Source organism: Acinonyx jubatus, chromosome C1, assembly GCF_027475565.1.
Source record: "Acinonyx jubatus isolate Ajub_Pintada_27869175 chromosome C1, VMU_Ajub_asm_v1.0, whole genome shotgun sequence".
In the NCBI taxonomy this organism is placed as follows: domain Eukaryota; kingdom Metazoa; phylum Chordata; class Mammalia; order Carnivora; family Felidae; genus Acinonyx; species Acinonyx jubatus.
The window spans coordinates 28738075-28759306 of NC_069381.1; the positions used below are offsets into that span (position 1 = coordinate 28738075).

Genomic DNA, 21232 nt, shown 5'->3' on the forward strand with positions numbered 1-21232 from the left:
GGCTGATGTATCACAGGGCTGGGATGTTGCAAAGGAAATTTAAATTGAAAAAAAAAATTTAAATCCTACTGCCAGTCCGCAAACCAGGGTTCACAGACACAATTTCATTGGATTTTGTTTTTTCAAGTTAGTTACTAACAAGTTAAAAATGGTGAGACTTCACAAAAATGATCGCTAGCCTCCAAAAAATAAGATCTGGCAACACGGCCAGCTGGAGCTGAGAGCAGCTTTCCTTAGAGAATCCTCTCCATTCAAAGCAACCCCGGCCAGATTACTGCCCTTTGTTACAGACCTCGCCCCGGTAGTTGACTCAGTACCCGCCGCTGTGGGTATCAAGCAGATGCAAGCGGAGCTGCTCTGAGTCCTCCCCTTCACCAGGGCACTGAGGCAGCTGCCAAGAGCCCTAGAGATCCAGTAGGCACTAGGTTCATTCTTTGCCCCGCAGGCCTCCTGATCTTTCCAGAAGCCCTATTTTGGGGCTTCCTATTGAAAGAATTCCAAACTTACCACCTCATATGAAGAGCTAGTTCTTGGGGTATGAATGGGTAGGACATCACCTAAGCAACTGTTATTCATGGTATCAGACACGCTTTTTAGCTCAAAGGAACTAATGGGTTTGCCTGCAATGGAGAACAAAGGTACGTCTTAGCACCTACACGTGTACGAGCTCCACTGAGTGTTTTCCTTTCTAATTATACACATTGACAGTTATTGACCCGCACCTCAAGTTCAGGATGACACATGTGCTGAAGGTTTTAACGGTAGATCATTCATGAGGCTTCAGAAATGGGAGGTGCCGGGAGAGACTTCATTAGAACTGGGGCCCACATCGGGCTCTCCACTTAATGGGAGCCTGGAATCCAATTTGGCAAAAAGGTGCCTCCTCCCTTTACAAGATGAGGCATTCCCCCGGCCTTCTCTCTCCCCCATGTGCATTGCCTCACCTATTGAACAAGTCCCTTAGCTCCTTGCCCGCTCCCTGAGAGCTGTCACCTGCACTGCCTGCCTCTACACTTTGCCATCATCTAGCATTTTCTGACAGATGATGCACACGGTGGAGGACGTAACCTATCCTTGGCACCAGGGTGCCAGGAAGACCCCAGCTCCCCATCTGCAAATTTTCAGTGCCCACAATCACACGCCGCATGCCACGATATGCTGAGAGCCATCGGGGTGGAAACGGGACACCCCGAGGATACACCCCCTCAAAGGGTCACCACATGTCAACCGTCCTCACCATGCCCCGGCTGACTGTCAAGGATGAGTGTGGCGGGGAAGGGAGCGGATGGGGCCAGATGCAGTCTATCTGGGAAGGAGTGTGATGTAAGGTGTCTGCAACGGGGAAACAAATTTTGGGTTTCTGGTTTTTCTCAACTTCCACGAGCAGTCTCAGTCAAAACATATTCCTTGGAGCGAGGCTCGAGATACCCATCATCTGCCCACAAGATGCAGGTCAGCATCGAGGTCATCCGTGAACTGAAAGTTTCTGGCTCTTCTCTGCTGCCCAAGACCCCAGGGGGCCCAGCTACTAAAATGGGCCCGGGAGGCACCCTGAGGAGACTAGCAAGGTTTTGCCTAGATACTGGCAAATGCTGGAGGGCTAGATGGAAAGGGTACCAAGAGATTTGCAGAGAGGGCGTCATACAGTAAGGAGTTGTACTTGCGTCCTGAGCGGTGGGAAGGGGGCAATGGGATCCGCTAACCCAGTCGTGGTTAACACGGTTAATACTAGGTTAATATGGACGGTGAACATGCTACACGGTTTCCCCTGGGCCCTCCTGCACCTCCCTGGGGACTGGGTCAGGTGGAAGGTCCCTAGACTCCCACAACACCTAGGATTTATCCCTAATGCTGTGTCTTTTGTGCTTTTTACTTAACCGACCCCCAACCTCCCCCCGCCCCCCCGTTAGGCAGCGAGGTCTTCACATCCTCGTGTCTGCGACAGGGTAGGTGCTGGGTTCACTGAATGACCAAACAGCTTGTGAAACCACAGCAGCAGCCTTGCTGCCCAGAGATGCTCCTTACTGCCCATATACTGTACACCTTCCTAAGAATGACATTTTGCGGGCACTTGCTGTGCGCCAGGGGCTGTGCTCAGTGTTGGTGGGGGTCCTCCACTCCTTGTCTCCACGCCTCTTACTGAGGCAGACCACCAGCAGAGCAGCACTCCCGCCGTCCCCAACCTACCCACGAACACCTCCCCCTCGGGGAGAAGTGACTTACCCAGTGGGATAACCGGCTTGAATCGGTGCCACCTGGCTTGTCCCGCAGGTCTGCGTGCTCACGAGCCGGGGGCACGCGGGTCTGCTCCCCGTCCTGCAGGAAGTTGGGTCGGGCAAAGGTGCCCGTGCAGAGGAGGCTTGTGGCTGCCTGGCTCAGCCCGGGAATAGGAGGGTCTAATTCAGGGAAAGGCCCTTGGCCCCGATACACCACCACTCATTTATCGAAGATGTACATTTTACACATTTTAACATCTCTGAAGTTGGGATGCATCTTCCAAGCAGATGGCATGATACAGTTGAATTGGCTGTGATGTTGCTTAGTGGTACATCTCACACTCAATGGCATCTTTGATTCGAAGGAACATGGTGAGCAACAGTCTCCAGCCAGCCTTATCAAGAAGCTGGTATCTTGCTGTCCGTCTGTCCCAGTGACTAGTGCTCAACTGGTTTTGAGCACAGGAAGGGAGGAAAGGGGTGTCACGTATTGCCATCCCCGCCACCCCAGCCCCGGCCCTGAGCACTTCCCATGGCCTGACGAAGCAAATAAAGAAGACACCTTCTCCATGCTGTGACCATGGACATCCTGGTCCAGGGAGTGCAGAAGCACTAGCAAACCGGAAAGGGCAGGGGCTCACGTGTGTGTGTGTGTGTATATGTGTGTGCGTGCGTGCACGCACGCGCTCAAGGGGCACTCCAGCACTCAACCTGCATGCCCACTCCGCCCTAATCACTCTCTTATCCCACTCTTCTCCCTTTGCAGCACACCGCAAGAGATTCCCAAACCCCACTCCTCGATCCTCAAGTAAGGGTTGAATTATGTCCCCTCAAAATTCACATGTGGAAGTCCTAACCCCTGGTACCTGAGAAAGTGACTATTCGGAGACAGGGCCTTTCCAGAGGTCATCAACTTAAAATGGGGTCATTACGGTGGGCCAGCCCAGTACTGCTGAAAGGGGGTAAATCTGGATGTGGAAGGCGATGTGATGACACAGGGAGAAGCCGGCCGTCTGCCAGTCAAGCAGAGAGGCCTGGAACAGACCCTTCCCTAAGTCCTCGGGAAGAGCCAACCAAGCCTGCCGACACCTTGACCTCGGACTTCTAGACGCCAGAACTGTGGGCGAGGAGCTCTATCCTGCAAGCCCCCTCTTGGGGTAGGTTACGCAGCCCCCAGGGGAACATCCCCCCACCCCAGCCACTCCCCCACCTTCTGCTCGTGAGACTTCTCTGTATTTCACACCCACACTCACTGCTCCTTCGCCTCGATGGCTGACTCCTTCCTGGCTTCTCCCCATTTCTCCCCTCAGGCTCTCTCTCCTGCTCTTCCTCACCAGACTTGGGCAGTGTCACACTTGCTCCAGAGCTCCCTCTCCTCCCAGTGCTCCTCAAGGAGCCTCCTCACGGAGGCATCAACTTCGCCCCACCCTGGCCCTCAAAGCTCCGTCTCTAGCCAGCGTCTGTGCCAAGTTCCAGACCCAGCACCCACGATCTCCAGGAGGGGCATCTCCACCCACACCTTCCGCAAGACCTCAAACACATCTAAAATCTAGTGTGTCGTTTCCTGCCTTCCCCGCACACACCTTACCCGACCTGCTCCCCTCCCCGTGACTGTCTAGCTCAGAAAATGACACCATCACCTGAGTGTTGCCTGGTGGGGGGGGGGGGGGGGATGGAAGCCTTCTTTGGTTTGCTACTTCTGAGACCAGGCTGTCCTCTCTAGACTGGGAAGCCTTCCATGCCAGGAGTCATTCAATTAATCTCACAGACCTCAGACACACACTGGAGACACCCCACGGGGAGTTGGGGGAGGGTGGAAACCCTCCCCACATAAGCTCTTAACAGTTAAGCAACTGTCACTGAAAGAGGTACCATTATCACAGACAAGTTTTTATTATTTTGTCCTGCATATAGAACCCAGGAAATATAAAAACATCTCCAGAATTAGTCAAAGGAACTGCATCCCCAGCCAGCCCCTGCCCTCCCTGGATGGGCTCAGATGGGGGAGCCGGAGGGTTGCAGGCCACTTCCCTCTGTCCAGTGAATAAATTCCATACAAAAATAGATCTGTAAGGGCTCCCAGAGAGCCATCGGCCTGCATCTGCACAGGGCAGAGGCCTGGGAGCCCTCAGGATTACAGGACCTCGCTCCTCGGTGGAGGGGAGGTCTACCCTGGACACCGAAGTCCTGTCACCACAGCCAGAGGGCCCTTCTGCAGAACAGCTAGGGGATGGGGAGGGGCCTGGGACCTTCAGAGCATGATTGATGTAGCTAGAGATGGGGATGAGGCACCCTCCACCCAAGAAGGGACACTGGTCCTTTCCAAGCTTGGGTGGGGGGAGGGGCGAGCCTGGAGGGCACCTGGCAAGGGGCCAGACCCTCCAGCCCCGTCAAAGGTAGAAGCAGGATCTCAAGTTCCCCACCCCCACCCCCCCCCCCCCCCCCCGCCCGCCACCCCACCACCGCTATACCCTCAAAGTCACTGACTGGGGCAGTGCTTAGGAGGTCAGGAGCGGAGGGAGGGGCTCCAAGGAGAGAAGAGCAGCTTCTGGCAGGGCGAGGCCAAAGGCACTGCTGTGAGGCACCGTCCCCCACCATGGGCGCTCCCCAAAAATGCGCTGCATCTTCCAGCCTCCAGCCTCCTCCTCATGCTGGCCCCTCTGCTTGGATGCCTCTTGTCCTAGGCCCTCCGCCTTGGCCTGTGCAAAACTCCACGCACACTAAGGAAAGACAGCCCCCACACCCACCTTCCAGGCCTTATGCATCTGCTCTCAGCCAAGAAGCCCTTCCAGACACACCTCTGTGTACACAAATCATGAGTGTCCATCTGCCCTCTGGCCCAACGGCCCACAGACCCCGAGGTCTCCCGTGGGGCCTGGGGTATTTTTGGAAGGTGCACCTGTAGTACTTCTCGATGCCCGAGCTCATCTCCCCACTTAAGCTGAGCCCTCCAAGGGCCAAGGCCAGCTCTGTGTCTCATTCACACCCTCCTCCTTCCCACCCATCTCACCCCACATACAGCCAAACCCAGAGTAGGCATATGCCAGGGATGTCCTGGACAAACTCAACCCCTGGGACCCTGTCCAGATCCAGCTGCCTTCCTGCCATCCTGTGAAAGCCCCGGCCTCACGATCACCACTGCCTCTGGCAAGCCCTTCTGGATAAGGAACTCAGGAGTTAGCTCAGTGTGGCCACTCCTGCCAGAGGGAGAAGGCGCTCTCCCACGGGAGGCTGAATGGTGGCCAGGAGACAGAATTTGCAAGAAGGGGTCACCTCAGAGCACCCCTGGGCTACCTTGGGGGGAGAGTGTTGGTGTCACAAAATAGGACCAAGGACCCTCTCTCCAGAGCCAACCTCATCCCTAGACTGGGAGCTGGGGGCATGGGTTCTAACTCCAGCCCTGCCCCTGACTCCTCAACAGGCCTCGGTTTTTCCTATCTGCACAGTGCGGCTCAGAGCCTGTCAGAGAGAGAAAGTCCACCTCTGAGGCTGGAAAGCAAAGTTCACGGGTCCTCTGAAGAGAAGATGTCTCCCTTCATGCTCTCTGCAGATGTCCGAGCAGTGAATGTATAAAAGGAATGCAAAGGGGAGGCCACGATGGGCCTCAGGGGAGCACCAGGACCTTGATGGCCTAGTCAGGACCCTCACCCTCACCCTGAACTGTCAGCCCAAGGGCAGGGGAAGCAGAAATCAGCTCCTGAGTCTAGGGCCCTTGGGGTCCAGCCCCTGAGTTCAGCACCACCTCTGCTGCCTGAGCCTCAGGACCAGTGTGCAGACAGGGCCGAGCCCAAGCGCAGGCCCTTCAGGATGGGCTGCAGGGCAGTTGGGGTCCTCGCCAGGTCTCACAGAAGCCCACTAGGGGCCCGTGCCGCCAACCGGCCAATGGGTCTGTGGGGCAAAGGGGCACCCACTGGGGTAGGCCCCAGGCCCCAGTGGGTGTGGAAGACAGAAAAACATGAACCAGGTGATTTAAAGCTACATTTCCCCTCCCCACCCTGACCACCTTGGTCTCTGGGACCAAATCTCAGGGGTTCTCCCCAGGGATTTAAACCCTTTGGCCCCGGGGGACGGAGTCAGCAGCCAAGGTGTCCAGACTGGGGAAATGGGAAGTGTAGGTGGAGGAATGGGGGGACCGCGGTCCCGAACAAGCTCTGGGCCTGAGTGTAGGGAGAGCATGCTCACTTCCACACCCGTGGAGCGCAGCTGGCCAGGGTCCTTGGCAGGGCTGGGGCCGCTCACACCTGCACCCCCTGGCCTTGCATCTGGAGCACTCGCGCCTGCAGCGCACTGATCCCGCTGAGGAGGGCCTCCCGGTGTTCGGCCGAAGAGATGCCCAGGCTCACCAGGTCCCTGAAAGAAGGGCTGGTCAGACCCAGCAGGCTCGGCCCTCTTCCACTCTCCCTCCCTCTGTGTGGACAGGGGAAGGGTCTGGAGTTAGGACAGGCAGGGGGTGGGGGGGGGGGTACCGGGTAGATAGGGGCAGGGCCCCCGGGGTTCCTCGGACTCACTGGGCGCCCATGGCAGCCACGGCCTCCAGGCTCCCAAAGCCACCTGCAGCAAAGCTGTCCTTGTAGCGGCCCAGGTCCAGGGCCTCCAGCCATGCGCCCACGGAGCCAAAGGAGGGAAAGGTGGAGAAGGCACGGTCTGCCAGGGGGGTGGGAGGCCTGGGGAGCACAGGGGCTGTGGTCAGTTGACAGCAGGGATCTGGTGCCCAGACCTGGTCACTCTCCTGAGGAGAGGCCACCTGAGAGAGGACAGGAGATGGGGAAGGCGACCCAGCCCCAGGGTGGACGTGGCTGCATGGAGCATGAGGCACCCCCAGAGCAGGTGAGGGTTTCAAGATACCAGTCAGGTAGGTAGAGAATGGATTGCACCTGAGCCAGCCAAAGGTACTGGGAGGATCTAGAACAGTCTGGGGGATAGGACACACCTCGGACAGTCTGGGAGGTGATCTATATTATATCTGGGGCAACTAATACTCGTTTCACTTATTCTATTTATTGGAACTACAAGCTTGTTAGAACTACTTCCACACACATTCACCCAGTCAGTGACCACGGTACTGGGATGTGTGAGGCAAAACCCAGGACAAGCAGAGTGACTGAGATGGATGAAAATGTACATGAGTCTGAGGCAGGCAGAGTATTAGCTCTATCTGGGGCAACTGGGTGAGCAGGCGTAGCTGGACGGGTCGGGGAGGACGGGGTCGGCGGGGGGAGCAGGACAGGTGGGGCAGCTGGATGTGGGCCATGTGGGGAGGCCACTCACGGAGAGTGAGAGGTCGGCCGGCCGGATCTGGCGTGGTTGGGGATAGGCGGGAATGTGCCTGTGACAAATGAGGCATCGGCTGTACCTGGGAGAAGTGGTCGCGGCACACTTTGGGGGTTCTGGGTCCTGCGCCATCTTGCTCAGGATGCTGTGGATCTGGGAGAACCTGGGTCGCTCGCCTGGGTCCTTCTGCCAGCAGTCAAGCATCAGTCGATGGAGGGGGGAGGGGCAGTTCCTGGGGGGTGGCAGCCGGAAGCCATCCTCCACTGCCTTGATCACCTGGGCCACGGAGGTGAGGGGCAGACAGGAAGCTTTAAGTCCCTCCAACGCATGCGCACGTCCCATCCCAAGGAAGACTCAGGCAGTGGCCAGGCAAGACCGGAAGCAAGCAGACAGTGAAGTGGGGTCTCAGGCTAGGAGGTCAAGGGTCACTGGGCAGGGGTCAGGAAGTTGGGGCCTGAAGTCACTCACGTCTTGGCCAGACATGTCCCAGTAGGGCCGCTCCCCAAAGGCCATCACCTCCCACATGACGACACCAAAGCTCCACACATCACTGGCAGAGCTGAAGTGTCCAAACTGAAGCGTCTCAGGGGCGGCCCACAGTGCTGGGCTCCGGCCACTCTGTGGACGGACAAGCACGTCAGGGGCAGGAAGGGACCGGCCCAAGTACACCCGGGGCTCCCCGCCCCACACAGCCCCAGATCCAGCCCCGCCTGCCATCCTCTCAGCTGCACGTCTGGGGAAGGCACATAAGCTGACCAGAAAATGAGGCCCACGCTGGCCTTTACTCGGGACCAACTGGGGGCAGGGACGGGATTGCAGGCAGCGGCCCTGACACAGCCAGGAAGAGGGGAGAAGTGGGTGAGGGGGACTCTGGTGCAGTCTGATGGGCAGGTCTGTCTGGGAGACGGGAATCCTCACCATGGTGGTGTAGACAGCCTCCGCTCGGTCCCGGGGCCCCCGTCCAAAGCCAGAGATCTTGCAGATAAGGCCACTGCTGACCAGCACACGGCGGGCCGCCAGGCCCCGGTGAACGTAGCCCATTTCTGACAGGTACTTCATGGCTGACGCCAGCCCGGGCAGCAGCCCCATCAGCTGCCCGGCCACCAGCTGGCCTTCATGCCGCTGTGGGAGGAAGTGCTACACACTCAGTTCCCTGGTGCTGTGTGACCTCAGGGAAGTCACCTGGCCCTCTCTGGGTTTGCCCTGTGACCCACCAGGCCAGCCTGGCCAGTGGGCACCTTTTTAGGGAATGATGCCAAGTGCAAGTCCCACCAAAGAGAAAAGTGAGGGACGAAGAATAACGTGGCTATCAGTACCTTCCCCCACCCCAGCGACCCAGGACACTCACCCTCAGGAAGCCGTCGAGGGCCCCATGGCTCATGTACTCGGTGACGATCATCAAGGTGCTTCCTGTGCCCAGGGAAGGGGAACACACCCACTGAGCTGCCTGCTCCCCTCTGCCTGCACACGTGCTCTCCCACCTGGGCCCCAGCCCAGGGCCAAGACAGCCAGAAACAAGTTTCCCCAGTCGTGCCACCCTCCTGTGGGGCCCAGGATCCTCTATGCCAAAGAACAGAAGAGGAGACCTCCGTAGGAGGACCACGGTCAGGAGCTGCAATAAGTTTGCTAAGAAAGATCACCCAAGGTCCAGGCGATCCACCCCACAGAGTCACTGCAGGTCAGAAAGGCCTTTCAGGGTCGGAAGGGCCCCCGAGTCAGTGAAAGCAAGCTGAGGCCTTCTCTCCATCCTGGGCGGCCTAGGAAGGGCCTAAGCCTTCCCTGGCTGAAGGAAGGGCACCCCACCTCCACCCCGTGTCCACCCCCATACTTGCGGAGCACAGGACCTTACCTCGGGTGACAACACCCTCCAGCCGCACGACATGGCCATGGTCGAACTGGCCCAGGGTGAGGGCCTCGGCCAGGAAGCTGAGCCTCTGAGAGTCGGAGCAGCCATCCCTCAGCGTGTGCACGGCCACGGGGAGCTCCTGGCGGCCAGGGAGCTGCAGACAGCCGAAGGACAGCTCCCCGAACCGCCCTGTGAGGAAATAGCACCTCAGACAGTCCCCCGGAGGTCACCCGCCCCCCGGCCAACCCAGGCAGGGTGAGCTGAGGCGAGAGCAACTTTTGGATCACAGGCTCTTCTTGACCTGGGACTCAGAGCTCCCGAGTTCAAATCATGTAAACCGAGTACCAGCAATGTGACGTGGGCTTCCTCTCTTTCCTCTCTGGGCCTCGATTTTCTTCCCTGTGAAATGGGGGTTCCTCCCGGCCCGCCTCAGCAGGAGATTTCAAAGACTCCCAGAGAGGATACTGCACATGCAAGCATATCAAAGGCTATTAAAGCCCAGGGTGACCCAGGAAGGGTGACGATGACATCTCCTCTGCCACACTACCCCTTTCTGGCTTCTATCCAGTGGGTCTGGCAACAGTGTCGGGGACAGTGTCTGGCTCCTGGTAAAGTGGCTGCCTTCTCTGAGCCCAGGGGCTGAGGGTTTGCAGATGGGAAGGAAGGAGGCCAGGAGACTGAAGAGCAGAGGGCAAAACACCTGCTATGAGCCAGGCCGGGGTGCTGAGGGCTGCAGAGTCCCCACCTCGGCTCTGCATGAGGCAGCTATTGCACCCATTTTACAGACAAGAAACAGGTTTGGAGCAGAAAGGGCACGCACCCCTGGTCACACAACTGGGCAGAGGTAGAGCCAGGGCAAAAACTGAGGTTTGGTTGTCTGGTCCCAAGTTTGCAAAGGCCCCTCCCCACCGCCCCATGAAGGCCCGGGACTAAACCTCTGCCAGTGGCAGTCTGCAGAGGCCGGCTGGAAAAGGGCAAGAATGGGGAGGTCTCAGTGACCTTGGGGACAGGGAGGGTAGGAAGGCAGGGTCACGGACTCCTCTGCCATCCCCTTCCCTGGAACCTGGTGGGCGGAGGTCCCGTTTGGTGTGGAGCTGGGGCCTCCTGGCCAGGTGGGGACTGGGGTGAAGGCAGGGCTTCCGGAAATGGGGGAGGGCCTCGGGGCAGAGGCGGGCTTGCAGAATGGAGGTGGGATGGAGTGGAAGGGGGCGGTTCTTGGGCTGTACAAGGGTCCCTGGAAGCCCAGCTTGCCTGCTCCAAGGCTTCTCTCCAGTGTGACGGTTTTTGCATCCAGCTCCTTGGCAAACAGATGAACAGCCTGCAGCGGGTCCCCACAGCTCTGGGGGTCTAAGAACGTGCGGCGTGTCGGGACTTTGACTGCAATGCAGAGAGAGACAGAGATGGGCCCGAGGAAGGGGGCCCGTGGCCAGGTGGGGGGGAGTAGTTACGCAAGCACAGCAAGGAAGAGGGCTAAGGAGGGGCCAGGCAACAACTCACAGTGGAAGTACAGCTCCTCCTCGTCGTGGGCATCCTGACCTCCTTTGCCATAGGGGCAGGGCCTGCGGAGGTGCAGAGTCCTTCTCTGAGCTGGGCAGCATCCCCTTCCCATCTCACTAGCGCCCAGGGTGGCACCTCCTTATCCCTTCCAAACCACAAGATCTGTGCCCCAGATTTGGCTTGTCCTGCTTTGAAAGCAGTCAACCTATAACCCTAGCCCCAGACCTAACCCCTCATCCTAATTATTCCGAATTATTTTCGCTCTGAGACACAATGCACGTTCTTGCAATTCCAGAGGTACCCAAATCCATACCCCCGACTTTGAACCCAAGCTGCCTGCCTGCCTACCGGTGAGCAATCCAGGTGGCCCTTGCACTCAGGGGGGCCTTGGTCTAGCCAGGGAAACAAGCACTGAGCATCAGTCACAAGCCTGCTCACAGGTACCAACAGGGGAGAAGGGCACAACGTTGTGAGAACACACGGCGGAGGGACCTGACCCCCTAGACCATCAAGGGCGGCTTCCTGCAGAGGCAGTCATGGACCAAAGTACGGCATCACCATCAAAAGCACCACAGACTGGCATTTGGGGCCCCTGAGGCAGGGCCTTGCTGGCCCAGAGGAGAGCCCCTGGGGTGCCAAGGTGTCATGACTCAATCTGTATTTTAGAAATACCATCCTGGCTGCAGCTGTGGCCCCGCAGGAGCTGGCCGTGGCTCAGGCTACAGGGTGAGTGTGGACACAGAGAACAAAAAGCAAGAGGACACAAGTGACGTTTAGGTGACAGGGCACAGGGCTCAGAGACTGCTAGAAGGCAGAAAGGGGGAGAGAGAAGGGAGGAATGACTCTTGGTGTTCAGTTTGCCCACCTGTTCATGGTGGTGCCATTTACCAGGACGGGGTGGCAAAGGGCTCGTGCTGAGCCGGTAGGGTCTGCTGAGCCTACAGAGTAGGCAGGGAGGGGCGAGGAGTAAGGAGTTAGAAAGGAGTGTGGGGGGTTTGGAGGAGGGGTCTGCTCTGGAGATACAAGTTTGGGAGCTGGGGGCATTGTCCAGGAAGACGACAGAGCCTGGGAAGGGGGACTGTGAACGAGTCTGAGAACCCCAACACTGAGAGATCGGGTAGAGAGGAAAGGAGCAGTGGAGGACATCACAAAAGAACCACCAGAGAAGCCAAAGGGTAACAGAAAGGAAATCAGGGGTGACACTGTCACAGGAACGAAGGAAAGAGAAAGTGAAGCAGAGGAGAGAGACGGCGTGAAGGCTCCAAGGAGGGGCAGTTAGGGAGACTGGAGAGAGAAGATCACCCTTCTGTACGGATGGGAAAGGGGGAAAAGGCTGCCATTTAGGATAAAATGGTTACGATGATGGTCAGTAGTCCAGGCTCTGGAACCTCATGCACAGACTGGCTTCCCAGCCCCTCCACTTGGTAGCTGCGGGACAGGGAGGCTGGGATTTCTCTTTAATAAAATTGGGATCAAGACAACCCTACCTGATACAGCACTGTTGCACAGAGCTTGCTAAGCAGTCAATAAATGTCAGCTGTTATGTGGGGCGGGGGGGGGGGGCACTAGAAATAGTACGGGTTCCTGCGATGGCGAGAAGGGGTGGGGTTCGGATCACAGTGGGAAGGAGCAGGAGGAAGGCACCTCCTCTAGAGCAAAGGGAGGGGGCGGGCGGGTGCAGAGACAGGTAGGTGTGCAGACTTGGGGGTGAGGAGCTGGGGGGCGGCAATGATGCAGTGAAGGAGCAGGTGCAACCAATGCGGCCGAGGGGGCAAGCTGCAAGGACAGGGCACCTGCGGGGCACACGTGCAAGAGTTGGACTCCGTATCTGGGGCGATGGCCAGGTCCATGGCAGTATCTGGGAGAGGGATGTAGAGGTGGAACAGAAGAAAAGGTCCTTGGGAATGAGGAAGTTCAAGAACCAATAAGCCAAGGACTGTCCGTTATAAGTCCCAATAAGCCACCAGTCATCCAATAGCTACTGAAGTCTCCTAGAGTGGGGACCTGCTTCCATGAATGAAGGGATCATCCAGGAGGTGGGTGGAAAGGAAGGGGGCAAGACTGAGTGGATGGAGGAGTCGTAGAGAAATCCAGAAGCTTCCACTGGACAACACCCTCTGGCGAGAAGGGGGATGGGCCAGGATGGAGCGGGGAGAGGAAGCGGAGGCGAGGAGACCGTGCACAGAGCAAGCACTGCAGACATCAGACACCAGCCTGCAGAGGTGGCTGGACGTGCCGGACAGGTGCCATGCCAATCGGCATGAGACCGGCAGGCTCTCCCCACCTCCACTTCAGTGCCATTGGATTTTGAGCGGGTTTTGAGACCGACCATGGCTTACTCTGCCCACCCTAGTGCATCTGTCTCCAAGTTGCTCCTGGGCAGCTACTCCTGTCCTGCACAGTCCCTGCCTGGAGGGGTGCTCCTTATGCCCCTCTCTCTCTGCTCCTCCTCCCGTCTCCCTGAGCCCTTAAGCTCCCAGCCAGGACAAGAGGCTCTTGGCTCCTGGATATTCCAGCTTTTCCAACTGGTCCAATATGGGTGTCTGAGCACTGGAAAGGGGCTCACTACTCCTGTCCTGCCTCCTTGACTGTCCTGGCCCAGGCAGAGCTGGCTCCCAGACCCACAGGTCAAGGCCCTCCCCTCCTCAGTCGCTTGCAGTGCCTCATTCAAGGCCACACAGACAGTGCTGGGTGAATGCTCGCTGTCCCTTCAACCCACAGGCAGTCCCGGGATGCTGAGATGTGCTGGGATGCGGCTCCCTGACCAGCCATCACTCTCCTCTGCTACCCCCGCTCCAGTCCATCACATGCAGACTTTCCAACCCTCAAGTCTGCCGACCTCAGCCCCAGCCTGGCACCTCTGCGTGCAGCAGTGTGGCCGTGGGGAGAAGGGGCAAATACACGCTGTGAGGTTTCTGCTGCATGCAAAAGGACTGGAATCTTCTCTGAACCAAACTCAAGCTCCACATCCTTTCCCCTCTTCCCACCCCCCTTCTCTGCCCACTCTCCTGCAAGCTTCCTTCTGCTGAGCGTTGGGGGTGGGGGGAGGTTCTGGTTTATGAGTTCCCCTCCCTGTCCTCCCCCCTCCCACACGCAATTTCTGCCTTTCTTCCCTTCGCCTGTGTTCGAGGGCCTCCGGATCCCCGGCGGGCAGGGGCTGGGGGGCCTCTGAGCGCCTCAGGAGAACCCTAATCACACTGGAGCAGCTGGCGCTTGATTCCATCCTCAGTGATGCCTTCTGACATTTAATGAGTTAAGGAGCTAAATCCCCTTCATCCCAGAGCGGCTGAGCTAGCTGCAATGCTGGCTGCCGTGGGAGCAGCGAGCGGGGGAGGGGCTGGGGCCCGTGCAAGCCAAGCCTGGATCTACACAGCAGTATGCTTGCGTGTGCAGATCTGCATGTGCGCAAATGCAGGTACAGACACAGGGGCCGTGAGCACATGTTAGTGCGCACGGGGACACAACCCACCAGGGGCCAGCCAGGCTGGGAGCGGCCACCTACCTCCTCCACATGGCCAGCACGCTCATCACAGAGCCCACGACGAGGAGGGCTGAGACGGTCACCACCGTGACGACGACCGCAGGGCTGTGGTCCCTGGACCCTGAGGCAGCTGGGGGTAAACCGCAAGGCTGAGGCAGGCAGAGGACCAGGCTCCTGGGGAGGCCCCAGTGCAGACGCCTGCCCATCCCCCACAGCACCTCTGCACTTGGCCCCGGCTCCCACAGCAGAGGGACCAAGGCAGCCCCACCAACCACACTGGCACCTGGAGCTTCCTCCTCTCTCAGGGCCGGGTACCTCCACGGCAGTCCAGTTCGGAGAGAGAGGACCAGGGGTCCAGAGAGGCAGGGCTGCACCTCTCCTTCTGCCTTTCCGATGGGCACTAACTTAACATAGCTCTGCAGGGGGCACGGCCTCTCACCTGAGCTCCCCAGCCCCATCCAGACCATCCACCGACAATTACAACGTGAGTTAATGTTTAATACACACTTACTCCATTCAGGGCACCGTGTCACGTGCCTTAACTAAATGGTCCTGTTTCATTGTCACAACAAGCAGGTAAGGCGGTGGTGTCTCCATTTTATAGCTGAGGAAACTGACATTGAGAAAAGTTGTGTGATAGGCCCAAGGTTCCACGACTAATACATGGTGAGCTGGAGGTCTGAACCTGATTCCAAAAGCCTCCACTTTGAACTATGTCCCCAAGAGAGTGGCCTAAAGGACCCCAGGCTCTCAACTCCATCTATCCATCCATCCAACATGTGTGACAGGCTGGCGCCAGTACTGGGGAGACAGTGATGAATGAGCCAGAATCCCTGCCCTGGAGGAGTGTCCAGACCAGTGGGAGAGACAGAAACAAAAATCCTAACTGCAGACAACAGAAAAAGACTGCTGAGCAGAGGCATGCTCGTTTCTTCCTAAAAGCCAGCGAGGAAGGCTTCGCAGAAGAGATGTGACATCTGCTCTGGGCCTGGGAGATCGGAAAAGGTCTGGGTGGTGCTCAGACGCACATGCTGGGTCTGGGAAACGGCAAGCCATCCTGTGGGGCTGGGATACAGACCACAGAAGGCTGAGAGCGCCAAGACGTGAAGCTGGACAGCGGGAGGAAAATGGGAACTGGGGGAGGAGAGGGCGCCCGGAGGGCCTGGGATGCCAGGCCAAGAAGTGGGAACTTCATCCTGAGGGTGACAGGGAGCCAGGGAGCAATGGACAGGGTTCCTGCCTGAGGGGGAAGGGCCGGAAGTATCTGGATGGACAGGAGGTGCGCGAGAGAGGTGCAGGTTTGGGGAAACTATCGAGAATGGGGGAGATGCTATGCAGCCCTGAAGACTCCACTGAGATGAGATGAGACGTGGGACACAGGGCTTGCGCTGGCTCTGGGCTCCGGGAGGAGGAACACAAGTGCAGCACAGCGTCCGGGCAGTGAGGGCCAGCACAGCTGGGGAGCGTTTCCCCAGGGAGGATCTGTAGCGCCTGGGGTGACATGGGGCCAGAACGGGGGTGACAGCCTGGGATATGAGGTCGGAGCCCCAGGGCTGTCGGGAAGATGTCACAGTCAAGTGACAAGGGACAGAAAAGGGAAGGAGAGTTAGGGGCCAACAAGGCCATGGTCAAAGGGGGGATTTTAGAGCCCATGTTCCCAGAGGTGGGGACATGGCCTGGGGTCTGGTCAGGCCAGAGGTGGGCGGAGTTGCCAAGAACTATGTGGAATGAGGTATCCGTGTGGACATGGAAATGGAGACAGGGCAGTTGTGGAAGGTGGCCTCTGAGATGTCCCCGCTGGATTCTCTACCTCCTGGTATTACTTAGTCCCCTTGAGTATGGGTTTGACATAGTGACTTGTTTCTAACAAACAATGCAGCCAAAGTGATGGGATGTCACCTCCAAGATGAGGTGACAAGAGACTGCAGCTTGTCTCGGGCACCCTCTCTCTCTGTCACTGTCTCAGGAAGAATCTAGATGCTGTGTTATGCAGAGCCCTAGGGAGAAGCCCAAGAGGCAGAGAACCACGTGCCCCCAGCGAACAGCCAGTGAGAACCTGAGTTGGGAGGCAGATTCTCTCCCCATTAGGCCTTGAGACGACCGCAGCCACGAGGGACCCTGAGCCAGTGGCACCTAGCTAAGCCGCACCCAGATGCCTGGCCCACAAAAACCACGAGAGAATAAATGTCTGCCGTTCGCGGCTACTCGCTTGGGGGTAATTTGTCACGCGGCAATGGATAACTGATACAGTGCTGAAGCACCGTCCCTCATTGTGCTCCTGAGCTGGGATCACAGCTCACTGGAAGAAGTGCTCTGCAGACTGGGAGGCCCATTTCCGCAGAACCAGGACCACAGCAAAGGAGGCTAGGGGTCCGAGCAGGGTCTACTCACTGAGAAGCACCAAATGAATGGAAACCCTCAGCCCTTTTCAGCGACCAGCCAGCCCCCAGCTCCTGCCCCCACCACGCCCACTCCAGCCCAGCCCGTGAGCCTTTGTTCAGGTGGATTCTTCTACCCGAAATGCCTCCCCTGCGCGTCTTGGCATTCAAATGCTCCCTAGCCTTCAAGACAGAGCTCTAATCTCCTCTCGCCAGCACCTGGCCGAGGTCTGGCACAGACAGGCATTCGAGCAAGAAGTACCCTCTCTTTTCCCAGAAGCCTGACTCCCTCTACATTTTATCTCCACCTCCCTTTGGGCTCAGAGCTCTTCCTATCTTGGATTAGACTCGTGTAGCAGGTTGGAAAGAATTATTATCTTGACAGCTGGTGTCAGAATGCCTCTTAGGGGGAACCGCCTTTGTCCAGGAAAATACTTTCATGAACTGCTCGGGGTAGATAGAGGTGAGATCCTGAGGGCGGGGTTAGCAGCAGGCAAAACCACCAAAGCCAGAGCTAAGCTGCTCATTGCTCACCATGAAAGGGAGTTTGGGGGTCGGGGGGTGGGGAGAAGAGGAGCCAGGGGAGGGAGGTGAAGGGAGGAAGTGGGCAGCACAATACCACGGAGAAGCCGGCACGGTTTTAGAATCAGGGGATCTGATGTCTGATGTACAGCTTTTGTCTTGTTTTGTCTTGATGACAGCTTTATTGGAGGAATTAGTCATGTACCGCACAATTCCCCCACTGAATGGGTACAATTCTTGTTGTGTTTTGTTTATTGCTGCAGGGCAGCCCCTTTGGGGCCCCAGCCTTCACAGAAGCCTGCCTCTAGCTCCAGGGCCTGGTGGGGAAAGGAATGACATCCCGTGTGTGAGCCTGTATCATGGCAGAGGAAAAGCAGCAGAATGGGAAAGCATTTAGCCATCCGAGCAAGAAGTGACCATGAGACTGAAACTCCTCCCAAAAAAATAGTCAAGAATCTTGGAGAGGGCACAGCATGTTTCTACAAGACGTGAGAGGTCTTGAGAGGCTGGGAGACTCCAGCTGGAGACATGGGTTAGAATTGCTCGTGAGCCCCTCCCCTATGTGCTCCCCCAGGACAGGCCTCCCCACCCCCAACTTATTCATGTCACTGAATAGGCCCCAGTCAGCAGATTCCAAGTTCGGTAACTATTTAGGTTGTAATTGAGCTGTTCTGCGGGCTCCCTTAATTGCACAGAGGACCACCCCCTCCCCAGTCTGTCCCCCTGCCCCAGCCCCATGCCTGAGTTTTCTCTGCCCGGAGCCCCTTCCACATACACACATCACTTACCCTCCCCTGGGGTCTGCACTTCAATGGAGGGATTGAAGCTCTGAGTCTCCCAGGAGGGCCCCGGGGAAGCCGCCCGGATCTGAAAGACGTAGCGGGTAGCCGGCTTCAGGTTGGTGACAGTGACCGCGGGTGCCCCTGTCTTCACCGTGGAGTAAGTCTGCTCACTCTGACCCTGAGGAAGGACCAAGAAGTGAGGCCTGGACCCAGGGCCAGACCCACACTCCTTGGAGAATGACAGGGGAAAGGAGTGGGGAGGCGGAGAAGGGAGAAGAGCCCTCAGGTGAGCAGGGACCAGGCGGAAAAAGCTGACTCCAACAGTCTGGGGAGGGCTCCATCCGTTTCTTCCACAGCTTCTCCAACCCCTCTCTCCACGCAAGTTCCCACCTGGGTTCAGTGGTACTTGTGGTGAAGAACAGTAAGAGAAACTTTAGAGAAGATGCTAGATCCTCCTTCTTGGGGATGGACATCAGGGCCTGGAAGTCCAGAGGGTGAGCAGGGCCTGATGTCACAGAGGAAAGAAGAAGAAACTGAACCCTGACACCTGCCCGGCCCTTGCCGGCTCACAAAGATTTTCCTCCTCTTTGTCATCTGGTTTTCACAATGTCCTGCAAGGCATGGATTCACAGATAAGGAATCGGGGGCAGAGGGGTAGACAGACTTGCCTGAGGCCCCCACTGGACAGTGGGGACAGCAACAGCTGTCATGGAGTGAGGGTCAGCTTGCTGTCAGCTGCTATGCAGACTCTTTAGAGGCCTGACTACCTAAGTCCTCACAACAGTATTTCCATCTTTTATAGGTGACAGTCACATCAAGGAAGGGGCAGGATGACACCTTCTTGATTCCTTCAGGTCTCGTGTTTTATCTCTATATCATGCTGCCCCCCAACATGTCTGAGAATGGGGTCTATTGGAGATGCTGTCATCATTTTGTCTCTGTCCCCACCCCCTGCCACCTTATTACAGCCCCTGCCATAACCACAGCCTCCCAATATCATGTGGCCCAGTTCTTTGACCATGGTATTCAGGAATGGGGCAGATGCTGACCCAAACCGGGCCAATCAGAATCTCCCTTCCAGGTATTTGAATGAGTCACTGAAAGACAGTGAGGCAAGGGCTGTGGCCCTTCTGAGCCGGGCAGGCTAGGGCCCGGGTGGAAGAAAGAGGCAAGGCTGTCAACCCAGGCAGCTGTGATATGCCCTGAGCAAAGCCCCTCTGCAGAGGACGCGGGACCGGCACCCAGAGAGCAGAGTGTAGATAAGGAGCACTGTGCCTCCCAGATTTGTGGTCACTGGGTTCCAGGCGACGCCCTTGAAGCCTTTTAAACAGAGCCCCTCTTGCACAGGACCCTCTTTTCAAGGCTTTTTGTTCCCAGCAAATGCACACCCCCTAAGGGCCTAGAGCATCTGCCAGCTCAGCTTCTGGACTCTACTGCACGGCCCAGCTCCTTCCCAGTGTCCTTCTCTGCCATCTCCCAAATGTCAGGGCTCCTCAGAGCCCTGTCCTGTCCCCTCTTCTCACCCTCCCTGTCCTCCTAGGCCATGTCTTCTGGCCCCTGGCTTCATTCAGCTCCTAGCCCCGTGCAGAAAGGGCCCCAACTCTCTGTCCAGCGCCAGGCCTCTCCCTTGAGCTGCAGACCTGCAAGCCCACCTAGATGTCCCAGAGGCCCCCTGAACACTGCATGGGCCAAATCAAACTCATCCTCTTACCTTGATTCTGCTCCCCCTTTTCAGTCCACGGCACCCCATCCCCTAGATGGCCCAGCCGTGACTCAGGAGTTCCTCTTCCTTTGTGTTCACCAACCCCCCCAACCCCAAACTCACAGCTCTCGGGAGACGTCTAGGATTCAAAAACTATTCTCTGACTCAGCCAAGAAGTCCCCTGAGTCACTCAGGAGTGAGTGAAGCTCTGACACATTAAGTGCTGAAGATGAGAGCAAGGTTTCGCTTGAAGGAATAAGATTTGCACCAAGGTGAGAAGCAGTTTAACAGCAGATTACGTATCACGTTTAAAGACAATACATTCAAGGAGGAAGGAGACAGTGGATCGGGATATATCTCCACTTGGCAAATCGAGGTTGAACTGCGACTATTGATTGACAACAGATACAAGAAGTTAGCAAAAATCAGCAAAAGCATCCTGTAAGAATCAATTGGCTATGCGGGGTTTACAATATGGAGAAGCTGTGTATCTTTCCTTATTCCTTGTAAACGACATATGACACATCTTTTCTATAGTAAAATTGTCAGGGTAACTCATACACTCATTGTTCCGGAGAGTGGGGCGTTAAACATTGACCAGCACATGGTCAAGCCCCAGCAGACCACCTGACCTACCAGTGTAGGTCAATTTGTAAATTTTGAAAGAGTATGGTACTTCAGCCTTCTTTTTCTTAAAAAGGGCTGCAAATTGCATATGGTCCGGCCACACAAGATGGGAATGAGTCCCTAGAGAAAGCTCTTAGTGAACTGCAAACACTAGGCAAAAGTGGTGACAATGGAGCTGATGACCAGTGAGGGGCAGGGAAGGGGACAGCCGACGAGCAGTGGGGTCCATGCACGGAGTCGAGGGGGGCGGATAGGAAGAAACTCAGGCCTGCCAAAAGCCACTTAGGAGGCCGCTGGATGTGTTCACAAGGAAAGTAAGAAGGGCTTTTGCCTCGAGGAGGTTGTGAAGAAAAGGACCACAGCCCGGAATGCAGCCTCAGGTCCCGCCCAGACCTCACCTCACCTTCTCGTAGTATCGGATCTCGTACTCCGTGCCGTTAGCCCCGGGAGCTCCGGCAGGGATAGGCTCCCGCCACGACAGGGACACACTCTGGGGCTCCACTCGGTCCCTCCGGATCTCATCCTCCTCCCAGGGCGCTGAAAGTAAGGAACACTCAGTTCTCGATGGGAACCCACCGTGGGGCAGGGCGGGGGGGGGGGGGGGGGGGGGCTGGAAGGGCGGGGCATGCAGGGTGGGGTGGGGCCAGATGGGCGGGGCGGGGCCAGAAGCTCCTGAGGGGTGGGGCCTGAGTTGTCTTCAGACCAGAGGGGAGCCTGCTCTCACCTCACAGGTCTCAGCTTCCCTGTCTCTGCGAGCGAGCCAGCGAAGCGCCAAGCCACCTGCTTCTTGCCCACCCCCTGCATTCCAGCTGCACTAGTGGTGGCTGGTTCTAACACCCCAGGTTCTTTCTACACTTTCTGTGGTTTGGAGGCATTAAAAAGCATAGGAGCAGGAAGACCACCTACTTAA

The 21232-nt window shown here is 57.2% G+C and overlaps 1 protein-coding gene across 4 annotated transcripts in view; it reads right to left on the minus strand.

The window, feature by feature from the left end:
- Positions 1-6180: 6180 nt before the first annotated feature.
- EPHA10 (EPH receptor A10) overlaps positions 6181-21232 on the minus strand; it is a 36900-nt gene continuing 21848 nt past the window's right edge. For 2 of the 4 annotated variants that reach the window (XM_053211672.1, XM_053211686.1), the window contains 12 exons: positions 20726-20859; positions 18000-18171; positions 14333-14441; positions 10831-10892; positions 10585-10710; positions 9337-9522; positions 8836-8897; positions 8406-8624; positions 7956-8105; positions 7570-7763; positions 6725-6880; positions 6181-6566 (listed from right to left, as the gene is read on the minus strand). In XM_053211672.1, the coding sequence (XP_053067647.1) occupies positions 6452-6566; positions 6725-6880; positions 7570-7763; positions 7956-8105; positions 8406-8624; positions 8836-8897; positions 9337-9522; positions 10585-10710; positions 10831-10892; positions 14333-14441; positions 18000-18171; positions 20726-20859 (1685 nt within the window). In that variant the 3' untranslated portion in view covers positions 6181-6451. The remainder of the gene's footprint in view (positions 6567-6724; positions 6881-7569; positions 7764-7955; positions 8106-8405; positions 8625-8835; positions 8898-9336; positions 9523-10584; positions 10711-10830; positions 10893-14332; positions 14442-17999; positions 18172-20725; positions 20860-21232) is intronic. The other 2 variants (XM_053211676.1, XM_027059616.2) reach the window with 2 other exon arrangements.